Source organism: Heterodontus francisci, chromosome 10, assembly GCF_036365525.1.
Source record: "Heterodontus francisci isolate sHetFra1 chromosome 10, sHetFra1.hap1, whole genome shotgun sequence".
NCBI classification, from domain to species: domain Eukaryota; kingdom Metazoa; phylum Chordata; class Chondrichthyes; order Heterodontiformes; family Heterodontidae; genus Heterodontus; species Heterodontus francisci.
The window spans coordinates 9,772,593-9,795,663 of record NC_090380.1 but is presented as its reverse complement, the minus strand read 5'-3'; the positions used below and the strand labels follow the sequence as shown (position 1 = coordinate 9,795,663).

The 23,071-nt window shown below is 52.6% G+C and overlaps 1 protein-coding gene across 4 annotated transcripts in view; it reads right to left on the bottom strand.

The window, feature by feature from the left end:
* The window catches only part of ppef1 (protein phosphatase, EF-hand calcium binding domain 1), a 194,423-nt gene extending 171,807 nt beyond the window's left edge, over positions 1-22,616 (bottom strand). For 3 of the 4 annotated variants that reach the window (XM_068039832.1, XM_068039835.1, XM_068039834.1), the window contains exons 1-2: positions 22,300-22,594; positions 266-460 (exon numbers count right to left, since the gene is read on the bottom strand). In XM_068039832.1, coding sequence (XP_067895933.1) covers positions 266-350 — 85 coding nt within the window. In that variant the 5' untranslated portion in view covers positions 351-460; positions 22,300-22,594. Of the gene's footprint in view, positions 1-265; positions 461-22,299 lie in introns of all 4 variants that reach the window. The other variant, XM_068039833.1, reaches the window with a different exon arrangement.
* Positions 22,617-23,071: the final 455 nt, after the last annotated feature.

The window sequence follows — 23,071 nt, the reverse complement described above, 5'->3', positions numbered from 1 at the left end:
TTAACTTCTGTGTTCTAAAGAGAACAATCCCATGTTTAGAAAGTCTGTAATGCTTGTAAAGTAACCTTGCAAGGCTAGTCATTAAGAATTCAAATAGCAGCATTCCAAAGATCCTGGTTGCACATATTTCAATTCCAATAGTTACAATCTCAGAATTGTTTTTTGTAAATGTCAAGCCCACAGCCTTTTCCCTTTTGTTTAATAGCAAGAAATCTGGTGATGTGGAAGTTTTAAGAAAGTACAGAGTAATTCCACAAGTACCCACCTTTGTCAGATCGCCTTGTCTGGTTCTCCATGACAGCAGACGAGCTACATCCCATTATTGCTACAGCTTCATCAATCCACCTCATCACAGGCACCAAAACCCTATCGCTTGCATAGACCCTACCATAATCCCTTGGAAGTATCTTCCCAGTAATATTGTTCTGCTCCACAGACCATCACCAATTGAAGAAACATTCTAAAACAAGAGAAAAGTATATCAGGGGCCAAAACAATTACACAAGAATAGTGATTACACAAGAATAGTGATTTCATTGGACTGCTGTGGAGTCATGTGACCTGAAAACCGATCTAGGTGTTAATCTGCCAACCAAATTAATTATTACACTGAGAGCCTTTGTGGTTTCATATTGCTGTCATATATATTAGCTGCCTGTCATACATTCGACGAACAAAATAGGGAATCAAAGGTTTTCTATTGACATATTAACAGTAAAAGTGTTGTCAGAGAGTGGTGGGGCCCCTTTTATTACACCTTTTTCACAATACCAATTCCTTACTATAACGGGGCACCAGAACTCCATGGAAACCTCTGCTGCAGCAATCCACTTTCATTAGAACTAAATTAACAGACAATAAATGTGGAATTTGTAACACCATTGCTTCACTGTTTCGGTCTCTGCACTCTGCTCAGTGTATAAACATGGTAATGCAGTATCGCCATGGCCACACCATAGCCTGGACTGTCCACATGTTTTCTGCTCAGGTATCTGGGCAAAATGGGCTACATAGGTTAAAATAGATCCCAGAATTTAACACACGAGTGACTTTCACCCACAACCATTTACACTGCATTTTCCGTGATTGTCTACTCTGGTTCCAAAGTCCAGTCGCCCAAAGTGGACCTGCCCACAGAACTAGTCCCGCAGGTAAGCATGGCAAGTTTCTGCTGACTCTGCTTGTTTGAGGGTGTCCTCTAATATTGCAGCCAGACATTTTAAATGCCTGCTGCTGCTGCAGTGATTGCCATCAATTGAAGCCTCACTCAAGTCTGTTTATCATACTAATATTACAATTACTTTAAATTAGTTTAATCAAGTTAAAATTCATAGAGTCATAGAATCATAATGGCACAGAAGGAGGCCATTTGGCCCATCAAGTCCATGCCAGCTCTCTATAGCACAATCCAGTCAATCACATTCTCCAGCACTTTCCCTGTAGCCTTGTAATTCCCTCAAGTGGCCATAAAATCTCCTTTTGAAATCATTCATCGCCTCTGCTTCCACCACCCTCATGGGCAGAGAGTTCCAGGTCATTACCACTCACTGCGGAAAGAAGTTCTTCCTTATATTTCCCCTGTATCACTTGCCCAAAGTCTTAAATTTGTGTCCCCAGCCCTTTTACCATTAGCTTTTCTTTGTCTCCCCTGTCAGAATCTTGTACACCTCTATCAAATCTCCTCTCAATCTTCTTTGCTCCAAGGAGAGCAACCTCAGCTTCTCTAACCTAACCCTGTAACTAAAATCCCCCATCCCTGGAACCATTCTGGTAAATCTTTGCACCCTCTCAAGGACCCTAATATCCTTCCTAAAGTGTGGTGACCAGAACTGGGTGCAATACTCTAGTTGTGGCCTAACCAGAGCTTTATAAAGTTCAGCATAACCTCCCTGTTTTTGTACTCAATATCTCTATTTATGAAGCCCAAAGATCTCATCTGCTTTGCTAACTACTCTCTCAAAATGTCCTGCCACCTTCAAAGATCTAAGCACATGAACCCCCCAGGTCCCTCTGTCCCTGTAAACTCTTGAGAACCATACAATTTTCATCTATATTGCCTCTCCCTATCCCTTTTGCCAAAATGCATCACCTCACATTTCTCTGTGTTAAATTCCATCTGCCACTTGTCTGCCCATTCTGCTAGCCCTGTTGTAGATGGTTTGTATCATCCTCACTGTCTGCCACACCTCCAAGTTTGGTACTATCAGCAAATTTTGAAATTTTACTCTCTATTCCAATATTCAAGCCATTTATGTTTATCAAAAAAAGCAATGCTCCTAACACTGTTAAACAGCCTTTTATGTGGCATTTCGTCAAAGGCATTCTTAAAATCCATTTAGACAACATCACCACATTTCTTTCATCAACCTTCTCTGCTACTTAATGAAAAACTCAATTAGATTAGTCAAGCATGATCTGCCTTCTACAAATCCATGCTGGATATCCTTAATTAACTCAAACCACTCCAAGTGCCTGTTGATTTTTTCCTTCATGATTGTTTCTAAAACCTTACCCATCACTGATATTAAACTAACTGGCCTGTAGTTACTAAGAATGTCCTTATATGCTGGTGCCCATACCCAGCTGATCTTGAGAGTAAAAGGAAATCTCCACAATCCCAGCCTTCCTGGGTCCATCGGCTGTTTACAGCCTCCCCCTTTCCATCTCCACTGGGCCAAAATGTTCCCTTCCAGGCCATGTGAGCCTGCAGCTCTAACCGAATACTGGCTAAGGAACACTGGAATGTGAATGCTTATCTCCCTTTAACAGGAGCATTTTGTGACAAGTCAACACAGCACTCTTTAATTCAGATGGTTTGGGATAAAAGAAAATCCACAAGCAAGTCCAAAACAAAGGAGACTGCGTCTCTCTCACTGCAGAACTGAAGGTTCTTCACATAAACCTGTTGGCCAAGAACGATTCATCAACATCACTGTCTGTAATATCATCTCTCAGAAACCAGATACATCACTACGCACACAACTCAGCCAGCTCTACACTACTCTACTCAGACAACAAAGCAAAGTCCGATGAAATAGCACAAATTTTCATCATTCTAACTATGACCTACCTTGGCAAATGAGACGTGATTCATTTTAGAACAGAATTTGAGATTACAAATACACACTTACAAATGAAACACATTCTGATTTATGGTACATACATATTAATCACTCACTTTAGATTCACTTCACTAAATAAATAATGGGGCGTAAGGGCAAGTCACACATACGACTAAACAGAATTAGGAGTTCATAAACATGTACGGTTAATTCACTCACAAATCTGTGAACTGGACTGAGTTGCAGTTTATAAACTAATCAATTGAAAGCATTTTTTGAAAAATTACAGCTGCAGTTTGACTATTGAGTGGTGGTAATGGAAAGTCTACTTGTTACACACTTGTCTATTCAGTGTCTGTTTGAAAGACAGACTTGCATTTATATAGCAACTTTCACAACCTCAGGATGTCCCAACCAGCTTTAAAGCCAATGAAGTACAGTCACTGCTGTAATGTAGGAAACATGGCAGCTAATGTTTACACAGCAAGATCCCGCAAACAGCAATGTGATAAATGACCAGATAGTCTGTGTTTGTGATTGGCCAGGACACCAGAGGTAATTCCCCTGCTCTTCTTGAAACGGTGCCATGGGATCTTTTACATTTATTTATTTGATTTTATTTATTTAGAGATACAGCACTGAAACAGACCCTTCGGCCCACCGAGCCTGTGCCGACCAACAACCACCCATTTATACTAACCCTGCAGTAATCCCATATTCCCTACCACCTACACTAGGGGCAATTTACAATGGCCAATTTACCTATCACCTGCAAGTCTTTGGCTGTGGGAGGAAACCGGAGCACCCGGCGAAAACCCACACAGTCACAGGGAGAACGTGCAAACTCCGCACAGGCAGTACCCAGAATTGAACGCGGGTCCCTGGAGCTGTGAGGTTGCGGTGCTAACCACTGCGCGACTAAACACTGCGCCACTGTACTGCCCACAACATCTACCTGTTGGTTTTCTAGCACTTTCAGAGTCTGCATTGCCAGTAAGTCATTGATGTAGGAGTTGACTGAATGGATTCCAAGTACTTTAAAGCAGGATAAAGGGAATGACGAAAGACATACCAAAAACTTTTAATGTGGAGACTTTGTATAAGTTTTCAGGACAGGGGAATGAGCAATTTCCAGAATCTCTGAACAATGAGCCAATACCTCCCACTCATTGTTGAGACACCTGTGGCTCTTTCTCCAGATGCTGGCCTCTGGAGAGTCAAGGTTGTCCATGGTGCACCACACTAGAGTGTGGGAAATCCCTTCTGGGACACATTGGAAGTAGTGCCAACAATGCTGAGGCGCCTTAACCTCTGCTTTAGCAGCCCTATGGTGTTGTCAGTAATCGTCCCCCTGGTCCCTGGACTTTGATGATACTTGTGTGCATGGTGGATTTGCAGAGAGGGGTCCTGAGCCACGCATGTTGGGGTTGACCCCTGCTCCTCAGTAGTGAGCCTGTCACATTGGTGAAGTGGCCAAATGTTGTGGCTGTGTGTCACAGGATCTCAGCATCATTTAGCACAGGAGGATGACATTCGGCCCATCGTGCCTGTGCCAGAAAAAAGCATTGTGTAGGTGCCAGGTAACTTGCATACTGATCCTGTTCCTGTGAAACATACAAACATACGAATTAGGAGCAGAAGTAGGCCATTCGGCCCTTCGAGCCTGCTCCGCCATTCAATAAGATCATGGCTGATCTGTTTGTGTCTCAAATTCTACACTCCCATCTATCCCGATAACCTTTGATTCCCTTGTCTGAAAAGAATCTATCTATCTCTGTCTTAAAAATATTTAATGACCCCAAATCCACCACCTTCTGAGACAGAGTTCCAAAGTAACACGACCCTCTGTGCTAGTGAGGATAGGAATAGGAGGATTAGGCAAATGAATGCGTGGCTGAAGAGCTGGTGTAGGCGGGAGGGCTTCAGCTACTTGGATCATTGGGATCTCTTCTGGTGCAGAGGTGACCTGTACAAGAAGGACGGGTTGCATCTGAACTGGAAGGGGACCAATATCCTTGCGGGGAGGTTTGCTAGTACTACTCGGGAGGGTTTAAATTAGTCTTGCTGGGGGGTGGGACCCAAAGTAGTAGTCTCTCAGATGAGATAGTTGAGGCAAATGTAGAGGTTAAAGCAAGCAAATCCAGTAGGCAGGCCGGGCAGGAGCAGGACAGGGAGTTCGGAAGGTCTGGTAGGCTAAACTGCATTTACTTTAATGCAAGAAGCCTTACAGGTAAAGCAGATGAACTCAGAATTAGAATTAGAATTAGAATTAGAACATTACAGCGCAGTACACGCCCTTCGGCCCTCGATGTTGCGCCGACCTGTGAAACCATCTGACCTACACTATTCCATTTTCATCCATATGTCTATCCAATGACCACTTAAATGCCCTTAAAGTTGGCGAGTCTACTACTGTTGCAGGCAGAGCGTTCCACGCCCCTACTACTCTCTGAGTAAAGAAACTACCTCTAACATCTGTCCTATATCTATCACCCCTCAACTTAAAGCTATGTCCCCTCGTGTTTGCCATCACCATCCGAGGAAAAAGACTCTCACTATCCACCCTATCTAACCCTCTGATTATCTTATATGTCTCCATTAAGTCACCAGAGCATGGATTGGTCCATGAGATTGTGATTTATTTACTTATTTAGAGATACAGCACTGAAACAGGCCCTTCAGCCCACTGAGTCTGTGCTGACCATCAACCACCCATTTATACTAATCCTACACTAATCCCATATTCTTACCATATCCCCACCTGTCCCTATATTTCCCTACCACCTACCTATACTAGGGACAATTTATAATGGCCAATTTACTTATCAACCTGCAAGTACTTTGGTGGTGGGAGGAAACCAGAGCACCCGGCAAAAACCCATGCAGACACAGGAAGAAATTGCAAACTCCACACAGGCAGTACCCAGAATTGAACCCAGGTCGCTGGAACTGTGAGGCTGCAGTGCTAACCACTGCGCCACTGTGCCGCTATTGTTGTAGCTATTGCGGAAACGTGGTTGAGGGATGGGCAGGACTGGCAGCTTAATGTTCCAGAGTACCGATCCTTCTGGTGTGACAGAGGTGGAGGTAAGAGAGGAGGGGGAGTTGCACTATTGATTAGGGAGGACATCACAGTAGTACTCAGAGAGGATATCCTGGGGGAAATGTCCAGCGAGGCCATATGGGTAGAACTTAGAAATAAGAAAGGGGTGATCACTTTGATGGGATTTTACTATAGGCCCCCCAGTAGTCAGAGGGAAGTGGAGGAGCATATATGTAGGGAAATCACAGATAGGTGTAGGAATTATAGGGTTGTAATAGTAGGTGATTTTAACTTCCCTAATATTGACTGGGACTGCCTTAGTGCTAAGGGATCGGATGGGGAAGAATTTGTTAAGTGTGGCCAGGATAGTTTTCTGAAGCAGTATGTGGATGGCCCTACGAGAGAAGGGGCTACACTTGACCTCCTCTTCGGAAATGAGGATGGGCAGGTGGTTGACGTGTCAGTGGGTGAGCACTTTGGGACCAGTGACTATAACTCTATTAGCTTCAAGATAGCTATGGAAAAGGATAGGACTGGTCCTCAGGTTGAAGTCCTAAATTGGGGGAAAGCTAATTTCGATGGCATCAGACAGGAACTCTCAAAAGTTGAATGGGAGAGGCTGTTTCCAGGTAAAGGGACATCTGGCAAGAGGGAGGCTTTTAAAAGTGAGATAGGAAAAGTTCAGGGCCGGCATGTTCCTGTTATATGGAAGGGCAAGGCTGGCAAGTTTAGGGACATTGGTTGACGAGGGATATTGAGGGTCTGGTCAGGAAAAAGAAGGAGGCATATGTCAGGTATAGGCAGCTGGGATCAAGGGAGTCTCTCGAGGAGTATAGGCGTGTCGGACTACACTTAAGAAGGAAATTAGGAGGGCAAAAAGGGGCCATTAGATTTCCCTGGCAGATAAGATAAAGGAGAATCCTAAAAGATTCTATAAGTATATTAAGAGTAAAAGGGGAGCTAGGGAGAGAGTAGGTCTCCTTAAGGATCAGTGTGGTAATCTATGTGTGGAGCCATGGGAAATGGGCGAGGTCTTAAATGAATATTTCTTATCCGTATTTACCGTGGAGAGGGTCATGGAAGCTAGTGAGTTCAAGGGAGGGAACGGCGATATCCTGGAGCACATCAACATTACAAAGGAGGAGGTGTTGGAGGTTTTGAAGCGCATTAAGGTGGATAAATCCCCAGGGCCTGACCAGGTGTATCCTAGGATGCTATGGAAAGCAAAGGAGGAGATTGCTGGGGCCCTGGCAGAGATTTTTGTATCATCGTTAACCACAGGTGAGGTACCGGAAGACTGGAGGATAGCTAATGTTGTGCCTTTATTTAAGAAGGGCAGCAGGGATCAGCCAGGGAACTACAGGCCAGTGAGTCTTACATCAGTGGTGGGAAAGTTATTGGAAGGGATTCTGAGAGACAGGATTTATATGCATTTGGAAAGGCATGGTCTGATTAGGGATAGTCAGCATGGCTTTGTGCGTGGGAAATCATGTCTCATGAATTTGATTGAGTTTTTCGAGGAGGTGACCAAGAAGATTGATGAGGGCAGGGCAATAGACGTTGTCTACATGGACTTTAGCAAGACCTTTGACAAGGTCCCGCATGGTAGGCTAGTCCAGAAGGTTCAAACATATGGGATGAAAGGTGAGCTAGCAAATTGGATACAAAATTGGCTTGGTGATAGGAGGAAGAGGGTGGTAGTGGAGGGTTGTTTTTCAGATTGGAGGCTGGTGACCAGTGGTATGCCGCAGGGATTGGTGCTGGTCCCTCTGTTGTTTGTCATAGATATTAATGACTTGGATGTGAATGTAAGGGGCATGATTAGTAAGTTTTCAGATGAGATCAAAATTGGTGGTATGGTGGACAGTGAAGAAGGTTGTCTAAGGTTACAACAGGATATAGATAAACTGGGAAAGTGGGCAAGGGATTGGCAAATGGAATTTAATGCAGACAAGTGTGAAGTGATGCATTTTGGGAAGTTAAACCAGGGCAGGACATATACAGTGAATGGCAGGGCCCTGGGGAGTGTTGTTGAGCAGAGAGACCTTGGGGTGCAAGTACATAGTTCCCTGAAAGTGGCAACACAGGTAGACAGGGTGGTGAAGAAGGCGTATGGCATGCTTGCTTTCATCGGCCGAGGCACTGAGTACAAGAGTTGGGATGTAATGTTACAGTTGTACGTAACGTTGGTTAGGCTGCACTTGGAGTACTGTGTGCAGTTCTGGTCGCTGCACTACAGTAAAGATGTGATTAAGCTAGAGAGGGTGCAGAAAAGATTCACAAGGACGTTGCCTGGTTTGGAGGGCTTGAGTTATAAAGAGGGATTGGATAGGCTGGGTCTGTTTACCCTGGAGCAAAGGAGGCTGAGAGGGGACATGACAGAGGTATATAAAATTATGAGAGGCATAGATAGGGTAGATAGCCAGAGTCTGTTTCCCACGGTAAGGGTGACTAAAACTAGAGGGCATAGATTTAAGGTGAGAGGGAGGACATTTAAAGGGGATCAAAGGGGTAAATTTTCACACAAAGAATAGTGGGTATCTGGAATGAGCTGCCTGAGGAGGTGGTGGAGGCAGGAACAGTAGCAACATTTAAGAGGCATCTGGACAGGTACTTGAATGAGCAAGGCATAGAGGGATATGGAATTAATGCAGGCAGGTGAGATTGGTATAGATAGGCATTATGGTAGGCATGGATGCGGTGGGCCGAAGGGCCTGTTTCTAAGCTGTACGACTCTATGACTCTATAAAAGATTTCTCCTCATCTCTGTCCTAAAAGGACGACCCTTAATTTTAAAACAGTGACCCCTAGTTCTGGACTCACCCACAAGAGGAAACATCCTTTCCTCATCGACCTTGTCAAGGACAATTCAGGATCTTATATACTTCAATCAAGTCTCCCCTCACTCTTCTAAACTTCAGTGAAAACAAGCCCAGTCTGTCCAACCTTTCCTCATCAGACAACCTGCTCATACCAGATGCCAGACTAGCTAGATATTAATGGAGCGTTAGCCCTTCCAAACTGATGTATGCCAGTAGATGGTGTTCTGGTGCTCTGACTGAAACATGTGAACAGTCAATGAGGGAAGCCAACACCTCTGTGAATTGCCCAGCTCGCTCCTGTTGACTGCTGAGGTCAGTGGGGAAGGTAATGTAGTGGGCAGCCCTGGCGAGCAGGTCACTGGTGAGCTGTTGAATGCAGCTGTGTGTTGTAAAGTGAGCAATGTATCAGGTGTCCCCTGTGCCAGACTGGAAGGAGCCAGTGAAGGAAAAAGTTGTGACCGTGGTGCTTTTGACAGACACTGGCTCGGCTTGAGCCCCAGAACCATCAGGTTAGTAAGTGAAAAGCTTTGAAAGCTTCCAGATATAAAGTAAGGCTTTTAGTTTAAAGAGTAAAGCTATGTGTTTCTAAATAAATATCTACGTAAAAGGCTTTCTATATAAACATTAAAGGTTAATCAAACAAATAGTGATTGAAGCCTTGTCCAGTCATATACATCGAGAAGGTACCCAGGCTAGGTATTGGCAGGTTAGGTAATATGTGTTACCTCAGTTATGGAAGGAGAACAGATGGCTGCTAGATGAGGGACGAAGAACATTATTGATCAAAAAGCCTGCCGAGGGTATGTTCTCATGTTAATATGCCTGAACTTGGAGTTGGAGTACTCTGAGTGGATATGCTCAAAGCAAGACAAAAATTAGAAAAGAAATAGGAGCGGGAGTAGGCCATTCGGCCCCTCGAACATGCTCCACCATTCAATAACATCATGGTTGATCTGATTGTGGCCTTAACTCCACTTTCCTGCTGGCACCCCCATAACCCTTGACTCGCTTGTCAATCTGTCTAACTCAGCCTTGAATATACTCAATGACCCAATCTCAACTGCTCTCTGGGGAAAAGAATTCCAAAGGTTTATGACCCTCTGAGAGAAGAAATTCCTCCTCATCTCCATCTTAAAAGGGAGACCCCTTGTTTTGAAATGGTGCCTCCTAGTTCTGGATTCCCCTATGAGGGGAAACATCCTCTCAGCATCTACCCTGCCAAGACCCCTCAGAATCTTATACATTTCAATAAGATCACCTCTCCTTCTTCTAAACTCCAATGAGTATAGGCCCAAACTGCTCAACCTTTCCTCATAAGACAACCCCTTCATTCCAGGAACAGCCTAGTGAACCTTCTCTGAACTGCTTCCAATGCAAGTATATCCCTCCTTAAGTAAGGTGACCAAAACTGCACACAGTACTCTAGGTGTGGTCTCACCAATGCCCTGTACAATTGTAGCAAGACTTCCCTACTTTTATACTCCATCCTCCTTGCAATAAAGGTCAACATTCCATTTGCCTTCCTAATTACTTGCTATGCATACATGCTGACTTCTTGTGTACAAGGACTCCCAGGTCCCTCTGTATTGCAGCACTGTGCAGTCTCTCTCCATGTAAATAATATTCTACGTTTGTATTCTTCCTACCAAAGTAAACAACCTCACATCTTCTCACCATCTGCCAAATTATTGCTCACTCACTTAAATTAACCTTGTGACGTTAGTCAGGTTGGATACCAACACCTCTTTCACTGTTTAATTTTCCAAAGAATCTAACCATTGCACTGTAACCTCTTTACGCTGTGTTGTAGCTGCTTTAAGAAGTATAATTATCTTTTTGGAACAAGGCTCCCTGCAGTGTCAGAGCATCATAGATTGAATCTAATATAAATAACTATCAAAGTCCTATTGTGGGAGGATGCAGGCACTGCTCTTCAGACAGATCCAAGCAAGTAACTCAGGACCTGCACATCCTGTGTATGGCTTCCTACGAGCATCCTCCTCACCTACCGTCTTCTGATAGACCCAGTTGTGCTTCTTCTTCTCTGAATGTTCTACAATCCAAATTAAACTGGCTATAATAGCACCCATGATAGATAGCAGATAGCGTTTACTGAGAGTAAGTGACTATCAGAAAGCAGTGATCTGGAAGCTGCAAACTGCCTTGACAAACCAAACACCAAGATGACACACAACTGCTGCGATGTAACTGCCTACAGCTCAGCAGCCCTTTAAATACTGCTTCCAGAACCACTGCACTGGGTTGTACTGGGACATCTGTGTTGAAATGGCACTGAGATCTTCAATGGGTGATAGGTCCCTGATTTGCATGTTTTAATGAGGCCCCCAGACTGTCTCTGGTGAGGCACACAGCTAATTAAAAACTGCCTGATTATAATAGTAGAGAGCAGTAACACTGCAGCAATTTTAACTGACCATATGCTCCATCCTCACTGCTTGGCATGAGTTAAAATCAACCCTACTGAATGTTACAATACACCGTAGCAACATGACAGAAACATCCTGTCATTCCAGTGGATTACTAAATCACAACATTGTTTATCATTTTACTGCATTAGATATGGGGAGGTATTGAATGTCGGAATTGACCAGGAGAGCCAGAAGATATAACTGAACCCAATAAACTATGAGCTACATTTTGGAAATAACTTCTTCAACAACAGAACCTCAGAATTATGGAATAAGCTTCAGAAAGAAAATGGATTAATTCTTGGTTTAAGCAAATCTCAGTAGACATAGGATTCAGGTGACAAAAGAGGAAAGGAATACTCTGGGTGGGCAGTAAGAAGGAAGATAGATTTGCATTTAGATAGCTCCTTTCACAACCCCAAGATCACCCAAAGTGCTTTACAGCCAATGAAGTACTTCCTTGAATTGTAGTCACTGTTGTAGGAAACGCAGCAGCCAATTCCCGCACAGCAAGCTCCCACAAACAGCAATGTGGTAAGGACCAGATAATGTCATTTTTGGTGGCATTGGTTGAGGGATAAATCTTGGCCAGGACACCAATAAGAACTCCCCTGCTCTTCTTCCAAATCATGCCATGGGATCTTTTACATCCACTTGAGAGAGCAGACTGGGCCTCAGTTTGGCATCCGTTCAGCTGTGCAGCACTCCCTCAGTACTGCGTTGGACTGTCAGTCTCAAGTCTCTGGAGTGGGCCTTAAACCCAGAACTTTCTGAATGAGAGACGAGAGTGCTCCCATTCTTCTTTTAGATTTTCAAATCCAGTCCAGTTCGAGAGGATGAACATTTATTTTCCTTCTTCGTGCTTTAAAAGCCAATGCAAAACAAACTGAGCTTCTTCCAAATGATCTGATGAACACTGCACCCAATTTGTCACAAAATTCAGATTAGGAGGCTAGATGCAGAAAAATTCACACTGATTCGCCAGGGTTGCTCAGGTGAGAATGGCTCTTCAACTGATCATGTTACAGCTGCTGGATGAATCAACAGTCCTGCTGGGAGAACATGTTATTATTCCATCTTGTTCATGTTTTTATTCCCGGGATGTCGAGTCCATATCAAGGTGATTCACGGCATTTCGTTTCAACACCCGAAGGGAATGGGCAGGATGTCCGGCAGTGTCAACGGGAAAGCCAAGCCTAATTTTGATGGACCATTCAGCACGAGTCAACTTCCTGACCAAAGGAGCTGGGAATATGGCGTAAAGGAGCAGTCCAGCCAGTAAACCAGGCGGCAAGATGTTGCTGCCAGGAACACAATTGGTACTTGGCACAAAGTGAGGGCATGGGGAAGAGAATTCCAGCTGGGGGAGAGAGGGAGAAGGGCCAACATTTCCATGTAGGTCCTGGGGAATCCTCCTGCTCCACGTGGCCCCCGAGGGAACTACAAAAATGTTCAAAACTTTTCTAGCCTTGACTCCCTTTTCCACAGGCTTGGCATGTCACAGAAGGCAATTACTGTCGGTGCACCCACCGCAAACCCCACCATTCATCCGACCCCACAAACCCCACCTCACCCCCTCCCCCACAAACCCCACCTCGCCCCCACCCCCACAAACCCCACCGTGCCACCTCCCCCACAATCCCCACCTCGCCCCATCCCCCACAAACCCCACCGTGCCACCTCCCCCACAAACCCCACCTCACCCCCTCCCCCACAATCCCCACCTCGCCCCCTCCCCCACAAACCCCACCATGCAGCCTCCCCCACAAACCGCACCTCGCCCCCTCCCCCACAAACCCCACCGTGCCACCTCCCCCACAAACCCCACCTCACCCCCTCCCCCACAATCCCCACCTCGCCCCCTCCCCCACAAACCCCACCTCACCCCCTCCCCCACTAACCCCACCTCGCCCCCTCCCCCACAAACCCCACCATGCAGCCTCCCCCACAAACCGCACCTCACCCCCCTCCCCCACAAACCCCACCTCGCCCCTTCCCCCACAATCCCCACCTCGCCCCCTCCCCCACAAACCCCACCATGCAGCCTCCCCCACAAACCGCACCTCGCCCCCTCCCCCACAAACCGCACCTCGCCCCCTCCCCCACAAACCCCACCTCACCCCTTCCCCCACAATCCCCACCTCGCCCCCTCCCCCACAAACCCCACCATGCAGCCTCCCCCACAAACCCCACCTCACCCCCTCCCCCACAATCCCCACCTCGCCCCCTCCCCCACAAACCCCACCTCACCCCTCCCCCACAAACCCCACCTCACCCCCTCCCCCACAAACCCCACCTCGCCCCCTCCCCCACAAACCCCACCTCACCCCCTCCCCCACTAATCCCACCTCGCCCCCTCCCCCACAAACCCCACCATGCAGCCTCCCCCACAAACCGCACCGTGCCCTCTCCCCCAAAAACCCCAACTCGCCCCCCACCCGCAAACACCACCGTGCCCCCTCCCCCACAAACCCCACCTTGCCACCTCCCCCACAAACACCACCGTGACCCCTCCCCCACAAACCCCACCCTGCTCCCTCCCCCACAAACCCCACCCTGCTCCCTCCCCCACAAACCCCACCTCGCCCCATCCCCCACAAACCCCATGTGCCACCTCCCCCACAAACCCCACCTCACCCCTCCCCTACAATCCCCACCTCGCCACCTCCCCCACGAACCCCACCGTGCCCCCTCCCCCACAAACTGCACCGTGCCCTCTCCCCCAAAAACCCCAACTCGCCCCCCACCCGCAAACACCACCGTGCCCCCTCCCCCACAAACCCCAGCGTGCCCCCTCACCCACAAACCCCACCTCGCCCCCTCCCCCACAAGCCCCACCTCGCCCCCTCCCCCACAAACCCCACCTCGCCCACTCCCCCAAAAACCCCACCGTGCCCCACCCCCCCACAAACCCCACCGTGCTCCCTCCCCCACAAACCCCACCGTGCCCCCTCCCCCACAAACCCCACTTCGCCCCTCCCCCACAAACCCCACCGTGCCCCCTCCCCCACAAACCCCACCGTGACCCCTCCCCCACAAACCCCACCGTGACCCCTCCCCCACAAACCCCACCGTGCCCCCTCCCCCACAAACCCCACCGTGCCCCCTCCCCCACAAACCCCACCGTGACCCCTCCCCCACAAACCCCACCCTGCTCCCTCCCCCACAAACCCCACCCTGCTCCCTCCCCCACAAACCCCACAGTGCCCCCTCCCCAACAAACCCCATCATGCTCCCTCCCCGACAAACCCCACCGTGCCCCCTCCCCCACAAACCCCACCATGCCCCCTCCCCCACAAACCCCACCGTGACCCCTCCCCCACAAACCCCATCGTGCTCCCTCCCCCACAAACCCCACCGTGACCCATCCCCCACAAACCCCACCGTGCTCCCTCCCCCACAAACCCCATCATGCCCCCTCCCCCACAAACCCCATCATGCCCCCTCCCCCACAAACCCCATCATGCTCCCTCCCCCACAAACCCCACCGTGACCCCTCCCCCACAAACCCCACCTTGCCCCCTCACCCACAAACCCCACCGTGCTCCCTCCCCTACAAACCCCACCGTGCCCCCTCCCCCATAAACCACACCATGCCACCTCCCCCACAAACCCCACCTCGCCCCCTCCCCCACAAACCCCACCTCGCCCACTCCCCCAAATACCCCACCGTGCCCCACCCCCCCACAAACCCCACCGTGCTCCCTCCCCCACAAACCCCACCGTGCCCCCTCCCCCACAAACCCCACTTCGCCCCTCCCCCACAAACCCCACCGTGCCCCCTCCCCCACAAACCCCACCGTGACCCCTCCCCCACAAACCCCACCGTGACCCCTCCCCCACAAACCCCACCGTGCCCCCTCCCCCACAAACCCCACCGTGACCCCTCCCCCACAAACCCCAACCTGCTCCCTCCCCCACAAACCCCACCCTGCTCCCTCCCCCACAAACCCCACAGTGCCCCCTCCCCCACAAACCCCATCATGCTCCCTCCCCGACAAACCCCACCGTGCCCCCTCCCCCACAAACCCCACCATGCCCCCTCCCCCACAAACCCCACCGTGACCTCTCCCCCACAAACCCCATCGTGCTCCCTCCCCCACAAACCCCACCGTGACCCATCCCCCACAAACCCCACCGTGCTCCCTCCCCCACAAACCCCATCATGCCCCCTCCCCCACAAACCCCATCATGCCCCCTCCCCCACAAACCCCATCATGCTCCCTCCCCCACAAACCCCACCGTGACCCCTCCCCCACAAACCCCACCTTGCCCCCTCACCCACAAACCCCACCGTGCTCCCTCCCCTACAAACCCCACCGTGCCCCCTCCCCCATAAACCCCACCATGCCACCTCCCCCACAAACCCCACCATGCAGCCTCCCCCACAAACCGCACCTCGCCCCCTCCCCCACAAACCCCACCGTGCCACCTCCCCCACAAACCACACCTCACCCCCTCCCCCACAATCCCCACCTCACCCCCTCCCCCACAAACCCCACCTCACCCCCTCCCCCACTAACCCCACCTCGGCCCCTCCCCCACAAACCCCACCATGCAGCCTCCCCCACAAACCGCACCTCACCCCCCTCCCCCACAAACCCCACCTCGCCCCTTCCCCCACAATCCCCACCTCGCCCCCTCCCCCACAAACCTCACCATGCAGCCTCCCCCACAAACCGCACCTCGCCCCCTCCCCCACAAACCGCACCTCGCCCCCTCCCCCACAAACCCCACCTCACCCCTTCCCCCACAATCCCCACCTCGCCCCCTCCCCCACAAACCCCACCATGCAGCCTCCCCCACAAACCCCACCTCACCCCCTCCCCCACAATCCCCACCTCGCCCCCTCCCCCACAAACCCCACCTCACCCCTCCCCCACAAACCCCACCTCACCCCCTCCCCCACAAACCCCACCTCGCCCCCTCCCCCACAAACCCCACCTCACCCCCTCCCCCACTAATCCCACCTCGCCCCCTCCCCCACAAACCCCACCATGCAGCCTCCCCCACAAACCGCACCGTGCCCTCTCCCCCAAAAACCCCAACTCGCCCCCCACCCGCAAACACCACCGTGCCCCCTCCCCCACAAACCCCACCTTGCCACCTCCCCCACAAACACCACCGTGACCCCTCCCCCACAAACCCCACCCTGCTCCCTCCCCCACAAACCCCACCCTGCTCCCTCCCCCACAAACCCCACCTCGCCCCATCCCCCACAAACCCCATGTGCCACCTCCCCCACAAACCCCACCTCACCCCTCCCCTACAATCCCCACCTCGCCACCTCCCCCACGAACCCCACCGTGCCCCCTCCCCCACAAACTGCACCGTGCCCTCTCCCCCAAAAACCCCAACTCGCCCCCCACCCGCAAACACCACCGTGCCCCCTCCCCCACAAACCCCAGCGTGCCCCCTCACCCACAAACCCCACCTCGCCCCCTCCCCCACAAGCCCCACCTCGCCCCCTCCCCCACAAACCCCACCTCGCCCACTCCCCCAAAAACCCCACCGTGCCCCACCCCCCCACAAACCCCACCGTGCTCCCTCCCCCACAAACCCCACCGTGCCCCCTCCCCCACAAACCCCACTTCGCCCCTCCCCCACAAACCCCACCGTGCCCCCTCCCCCACAAACCCCACCGTGACCCCTCCCCCACAAACCCCACCGTGCCCCCTCCCCCACAAACCCCACCGTGCCCCCACAAACCCCACCGTGACCCCTCCCCCACAAACCCCACCCTGCTCCCTCCCCCACAAACCCCACCCTGCTCCCTCCCCCACAAACCCCACAGTGCCCCCTCCCCAACAAACCCCATCATGCTCCCTCCCCGACAAACCCCACCGTGCCCCCTCCCCCACAAACCCCACCATGCCCCCTCCCCCACAAACCCCACCGTGACCCCTCCCCCACAAACCCCATCGTGCTCCCTCCCCCACAAACCCCACCGTGACCCATCCCCCACAAACCCCACCGTGCTCCCTCCCCCACAAACCCCATCATGCCCCCTCCCCCACAAACCCCATCATGCCCCCTCCCCCACAAACCCCATCATGCTCCCTCCCCCACAAACCCCACCGTGACCCCTCCCCCACAAACCCCACCTTGCCCCCTCACCCACAAACCCCACCGTGCTCCCTCCCCTACAAACCCCACCGTGCCCCCTCCCCCATAAACCCCACCATGCCACCTCCCCCACAAACCCCACCATGCCCCTACCCCACAAACCCCACCTCGCCCCCTCCCTCGCAAACCCCACCGTGCCCCCTCCCTCACAACCCCTCACCTCACCCCCTCCCCCACAAAACCCGACCTCGCCCCTTCCCCCAAACAAACCCACCGTGCCCCCTCCCCCACAATACCCCACCTAGCCCCCCTCCCCCACACAGACCCCACCTCGCACCCTCCCCCACACAAACCCCCCTCGCCCACAAACCCCACAAAACCCCAAGTCGCATTCTCCCCTCCCCCACACAAACCCCACCTCACCCCCTCCCCCACAAAGCCCCACCATGACCCATCCTCCACAAACCCCACCGTGCTCCCTCCCCTACAAACCCCACCTCACCCCCTCACCCACAAACCCCACCGTGACCCCTCCCCCACAAACCCCACCTCGCCCCCTCCCCCACAAACCCCATCATGCCCCCTCCTCCACAAATCCCACCTCACCCCCTCCCTCACAATCCCCACCTTGCCCCCTCCCCCACAAACCCCACCATGACCCATCCCCCACAAACCCCACCTTGCCCCCTCCCCCACAAACCCCACCGTGACCCCTCCCCCACAAACCCCACCGTGCCCCCTCCCCCACAAACCCCACCGTTCTCCCTCCCCCACAAACCCCACCGTGACCCCTCCCCCACAAACCCCACCGTGCTCCCTCCCCCACAAACCCCTCCTCACCCCCTCACCCACAAACCCCACCGTGACCCCTCCCCCCAAACCCCACCTCGCCCCCTCCCCCACAAACCCCATCATGCCCCCTCCTCCACAAATCCCACCTCACCCCCTCACTCACAATCCCCACCTTGCCCCCTCCCCCACAAACCCCACCGTGACCCCTCCCCCACAAACCCCACCTTGCCACCTCCCCCACAAACCCCACCATGACCCCTCCCCCACAAACCCCACCGTGACCTCTCCCCCACAAACCTCACCGTGCTCCCTCCCCCACAAACCCCACCGTGCACCCTCCCCCACAAACCCCACCGTGCTCCCTCCCCCACAAACCCCACCATGCCCCCTCCCCCACAAACCCCACCGTGACCCCTCCCCCACAAACCCCATCGTGCTCCCTCCCCCACAAACCCCACCGTGACCCATCCCCCACAAACCCCACCGTGCTCCCTCCCCCACAAACCCCATCATGCCCCCTCCCCCACAAACCCCATCATGCTCCCTCCCCCACAAACCCCACCGTGACCCCTCCCCCACAAACCCCACCTTGCCCCCTCACCCACAAACCCCACCGTGCTCCCTCCCCTACAAACCCCACCGTGCCCCCTCCCCCATAAACCCCACCATGCCACCTCCCCCACAAACCCCACCATGCCCCTACCCCACAAACCCCACCTCGCCCCCTCCCCCGCAAACCCCACCGTGCCCCCACCCTCACAACCCCTCACCTCACCCCCTCCCCCACAAAACCCGACCTGGCCCCTTCCCCCACACAAACCCACCGTGCCCCCTCCCCCACAATACCCCACCTAGCCCCCCTCCCCCACACAGACCCCACCTTGCCCCCTCACCCACAAACCCCACTGTGCTCCCTTCCCTACAAACCCCACCGTGCCCCCACCCCCACAAACCCCACCATGCCCCCTCCCCGACAAACCCCACTGTGACCCCTACCCCACAAACCCCACCTCACCCACAAACCCCATCGTGCTCCCTCCCCCACAAACTCCACCATGCCCCCGCACCCACAAACCCCACTGTGCTCCCTCCCCCACAAACTCCACCATGCCCCCGCCCCCACAAACCCCACCTCGCCCCCTCCCCCGCAAACCCCACCGTGCCCCCTCCCTCACAACCCCTCACCTCACCCCCTCCCCCACAAAACCCGACCTCGCCCCTTCCCCCACACAAACCCACCGTGCCCCCTCCCCCACAATACCCCACCTAGCCCCCCTCCCCCACAAACCCCACCGTGCTCCCTCCGCCACAAACCCACCGTGCCCCCTCCCCCACAAACCCCATCGTGCTCCCTCCCCCACAAACCCCACCGTGCCCCCTCCCCCACAAACCCCACCGTGCTCCCTCCCCCACAAACCCCACCGTGACCCATCCCCCACAAACCCCACCGTGCTCCCTCCCCCACAAACCCCACCGTGACCCATCCCCCACAAACCCCACCGTGCTCCCTCCCCCACTAACCCGATCATGCCCCCTCCCCCACAAAACCCATCGTGCTCCCTCCCCACAAACCCCACCGTGACCCCTCCCCCACAAACCCCACCATGCCCCCTCCCCCACAAATCCCACCATGCCCCCTCCCCCACAAACCCCACCGTGACCCCTCCCCCACAAACCCCACCGTGACCCCTCCCCCACAAACCCCACCATGCCCCCTCCCCCACAAATCCCACCATGCCCCCTCCCCCACAAACCCCACCGTGACCCCTCCCCCACAAACCCCACCGTGACCCCTCCCCCACAAACCCCACCGTGCTCCCTCCCTCACAAACCCCACCATGCCCCCTCCCCCACAAACCCCACCGTGACCCCTCCCCCACAAACCCCACCGTGACCCCTCCCCCACAAACCCCACCGTGCTCCCTCCCTCACAAACCCCACCGTGCCCCCTCCCCCACAAACCCCATCGTGCTCACTCCCCCACAAACCCCACCGTGACCCCTACCCCACAAACCTCACCGTGCTCCCTCCCCCACAAACCGCACCTCACCCCCCCACCCACAAACCCCACCGTGACCCATCCCCCACAAACCCCACTGTGCTCCCTCCCCCACAAACCCCATCATGCCCCCTCCCCCACAAACCCCATCATGCTCCCTCCCTCACAAACCCCACCGTGCCCCCTCCCCCACAAACCCCATCATGCTCCCTCCCCCACAAACCCCACCTTGCCCCCTCACCCACAAACCCCACCGTGCTCCCTCCCCTACAAACCCCACCGTACCCCCACTCCCACAAACCCCACCGTGACCCCTCCCCGACAAACCCCACCGTGACCCCTACCCCACAAACCCCACCTCACCCACAAACCCCATCGTGCTCCCTCCCCCACAAACTCCATCATGCCCCCGCCCCCACAAACCCCAGCTCGCCCCCTCCCCCGCAAACCCCACCGTGCCCCCTCCCTCACAACCCCTCACCTCACCCCCTCCCCCACAAAACCCGACCTCGCCCCTTCCCCCACACAAACCCACCGTGCCCCCTCCCCCACAATACCCCACCTAGCCCCCTCCCCCACACAAACCCCCCTCACCCCCTCCCCCACAAAACCCCAAATCGCCCCCTCCCCTCCCCTCCCCCACACAAACCCCACCTCACCCCCTCCCCCACAAAACCCCACCTCGCCCCCTCCCCACACAAACCCCCACCTCGCCCCTCACCACCCACACCTAAATCTTGTTTTCAAATCCCTCCCTATCTCTGTAATCTCCTCCAGCTCCACAACACTCTGAGATATCTGTGCTGCTCTAATTCTGGCCTCTTGAACATCCCCGAATTTAATTGCTCCACTATGGCCGTGCCTTCAGTTGCCTTGGTCCAGACTGCTGAATGCCCTCTCTAAAGGGCGGCACAGTGGCGCAGTGGTTAGCACCGCAGCCTCACAGCTTCAGGGACCCGGGTTCGATTCTGGGTACTGCCTGTGTGGAGTTTGCAAGTTCTCCCTGCGTCTGCGTGGGTTTTCTCCGGGTGCTCCGGTTTCCTCCCACAAGACAAAAGACTTGCAGGTTGATAGGTAAATTGGCCATTATAAATTGTCACTAGTATAGGTAGGTGGTAGGGAAATATAGGGACAGGTGGGGATGTTTGGCAGGAATATGGGATTAGTGTAGGATTAGTATAAATGAGTGGTTGATGTTCGGCACAGACTCGGTGGGCCGAAGGGCCTGTTTCAGTGCTGTATCTCTAAAAAAAAAAAAAAATCTCTTCAACTCTCTATTTGTCATTTTTCCTTTGAGACATTCCTTAAAACTCTTTTGACCAAGCTTTTGGTCATCTGCCCTAATATCTCCTTATGTGGCTGGGTGTCTAATTTTGATTTATAGCTGTCCTGGGAGGTGCCTTGGGATGTGTCAAAGGCACAATATGAATAGCTGTCTGTCACCAATGCCATCCTGGTCCAGCAGCCCATCAAAATTCTCATCCTGATTTACAGATCCTCCTGGGCCTTGCTGCAAGTTGTCTGTGTCCTTTCGGCCAGCCCAATGTCCCAGTTCACTGCCCTGCTCTGCATTCCACCAACCATTCCACTATCAATGACACAGCCTCCAGCCCCGCTCATCCCTAAGACCTTGCACCTCCTCTCCACACCTTCAAAAGCTTCCTCAAAACCCAACTCCTCCATCATTCCTTTGTTCACCTCCCTCATTTATCTGCTGCTGCTGTGGTGAATGTTTACTATCCTGTAGAATTATATAGCACAGAATGAGGCTACTCGGCCCATCGTGCCTGTGAATGAGCTGTCAAATTAATTCCAGTCCCCCCCCCCCGCTTCATGTTGAAAGTGCTATGAGAATACTCATCAGTGTTTCGATTCCCACCACTTGGCTTTCTGCGAATTCACTTTTTCGGTGTTGCTGTGTGTTTATTACCTGTCAAAATATTATTAAATTTAAACAAACCTGAATAAACATATCCGGAATACTTACCTGTCACTCCATAGTTCAGCGCTTAGGGATGGGCAACAAATACTGGCCTCGCAGTGATACTCACATCCCATTAACAATTTTTCAAAAATTACTCATTACCTAACCACTGGTGTACTGAAGCAGATCAGTAAGATCTGTTTGTCCTCGCTGTGCTTCTTACAAGTGAGTCAGTTTCCAATTCCAACAGCTTTCGAAACCTCAATGGCTTGAGAACCCTGCTCCTTAAAATATAAGTTGCAGTACTATTCAGTGACCAGGGTCTCTCAGGCACTGTGTGCCAGTTCACCAATTCCCCAGCTCTGTGCAGTCCTCCACTCTATTCGACAAAAGAAGCAGCCCTGAGAAACTCACATGACTCCAGTTGCAGACATGCATAGTTCTCCGTTATCAGCCATGAAACATTGCCAAGTGTGCTGTGTGTAGGCTGAACTGATGTGCTCAACATCAGTATGACACGGTATAACACAGTCTGACTGTGCAGTCACATGACCGGTTTAACTCAGCAACAACCTGCAGTGAAAACGCTGGTGGTTTGGGAGCCTTTGAAGTGAATCCAATTGGCAAGAAATATTCACTTTGATAAATAATAATACCGTGCAAATAGATTCAGCGATCTTTGTTTTCCATAATCCCATCAAAATGAATTCAGACTGAGGTACAGGTGTTAGCAATGCAGCGAACCTTGCTGGCTGCTTTCTCAATGCATGTCAAGCTTGCAGTTGGAAAAGAAAATGCAGATTTTTGGAAGTTGTTACATTTTTAAGCAAGGCAAATATAAGAAACCTGAATTTTTATCACAAAAACTTGCATTTCTTTAGCATGATTTACAACCTCAGGAGGTCCCAAATTTGTTTACAGCTGATGAAGTATT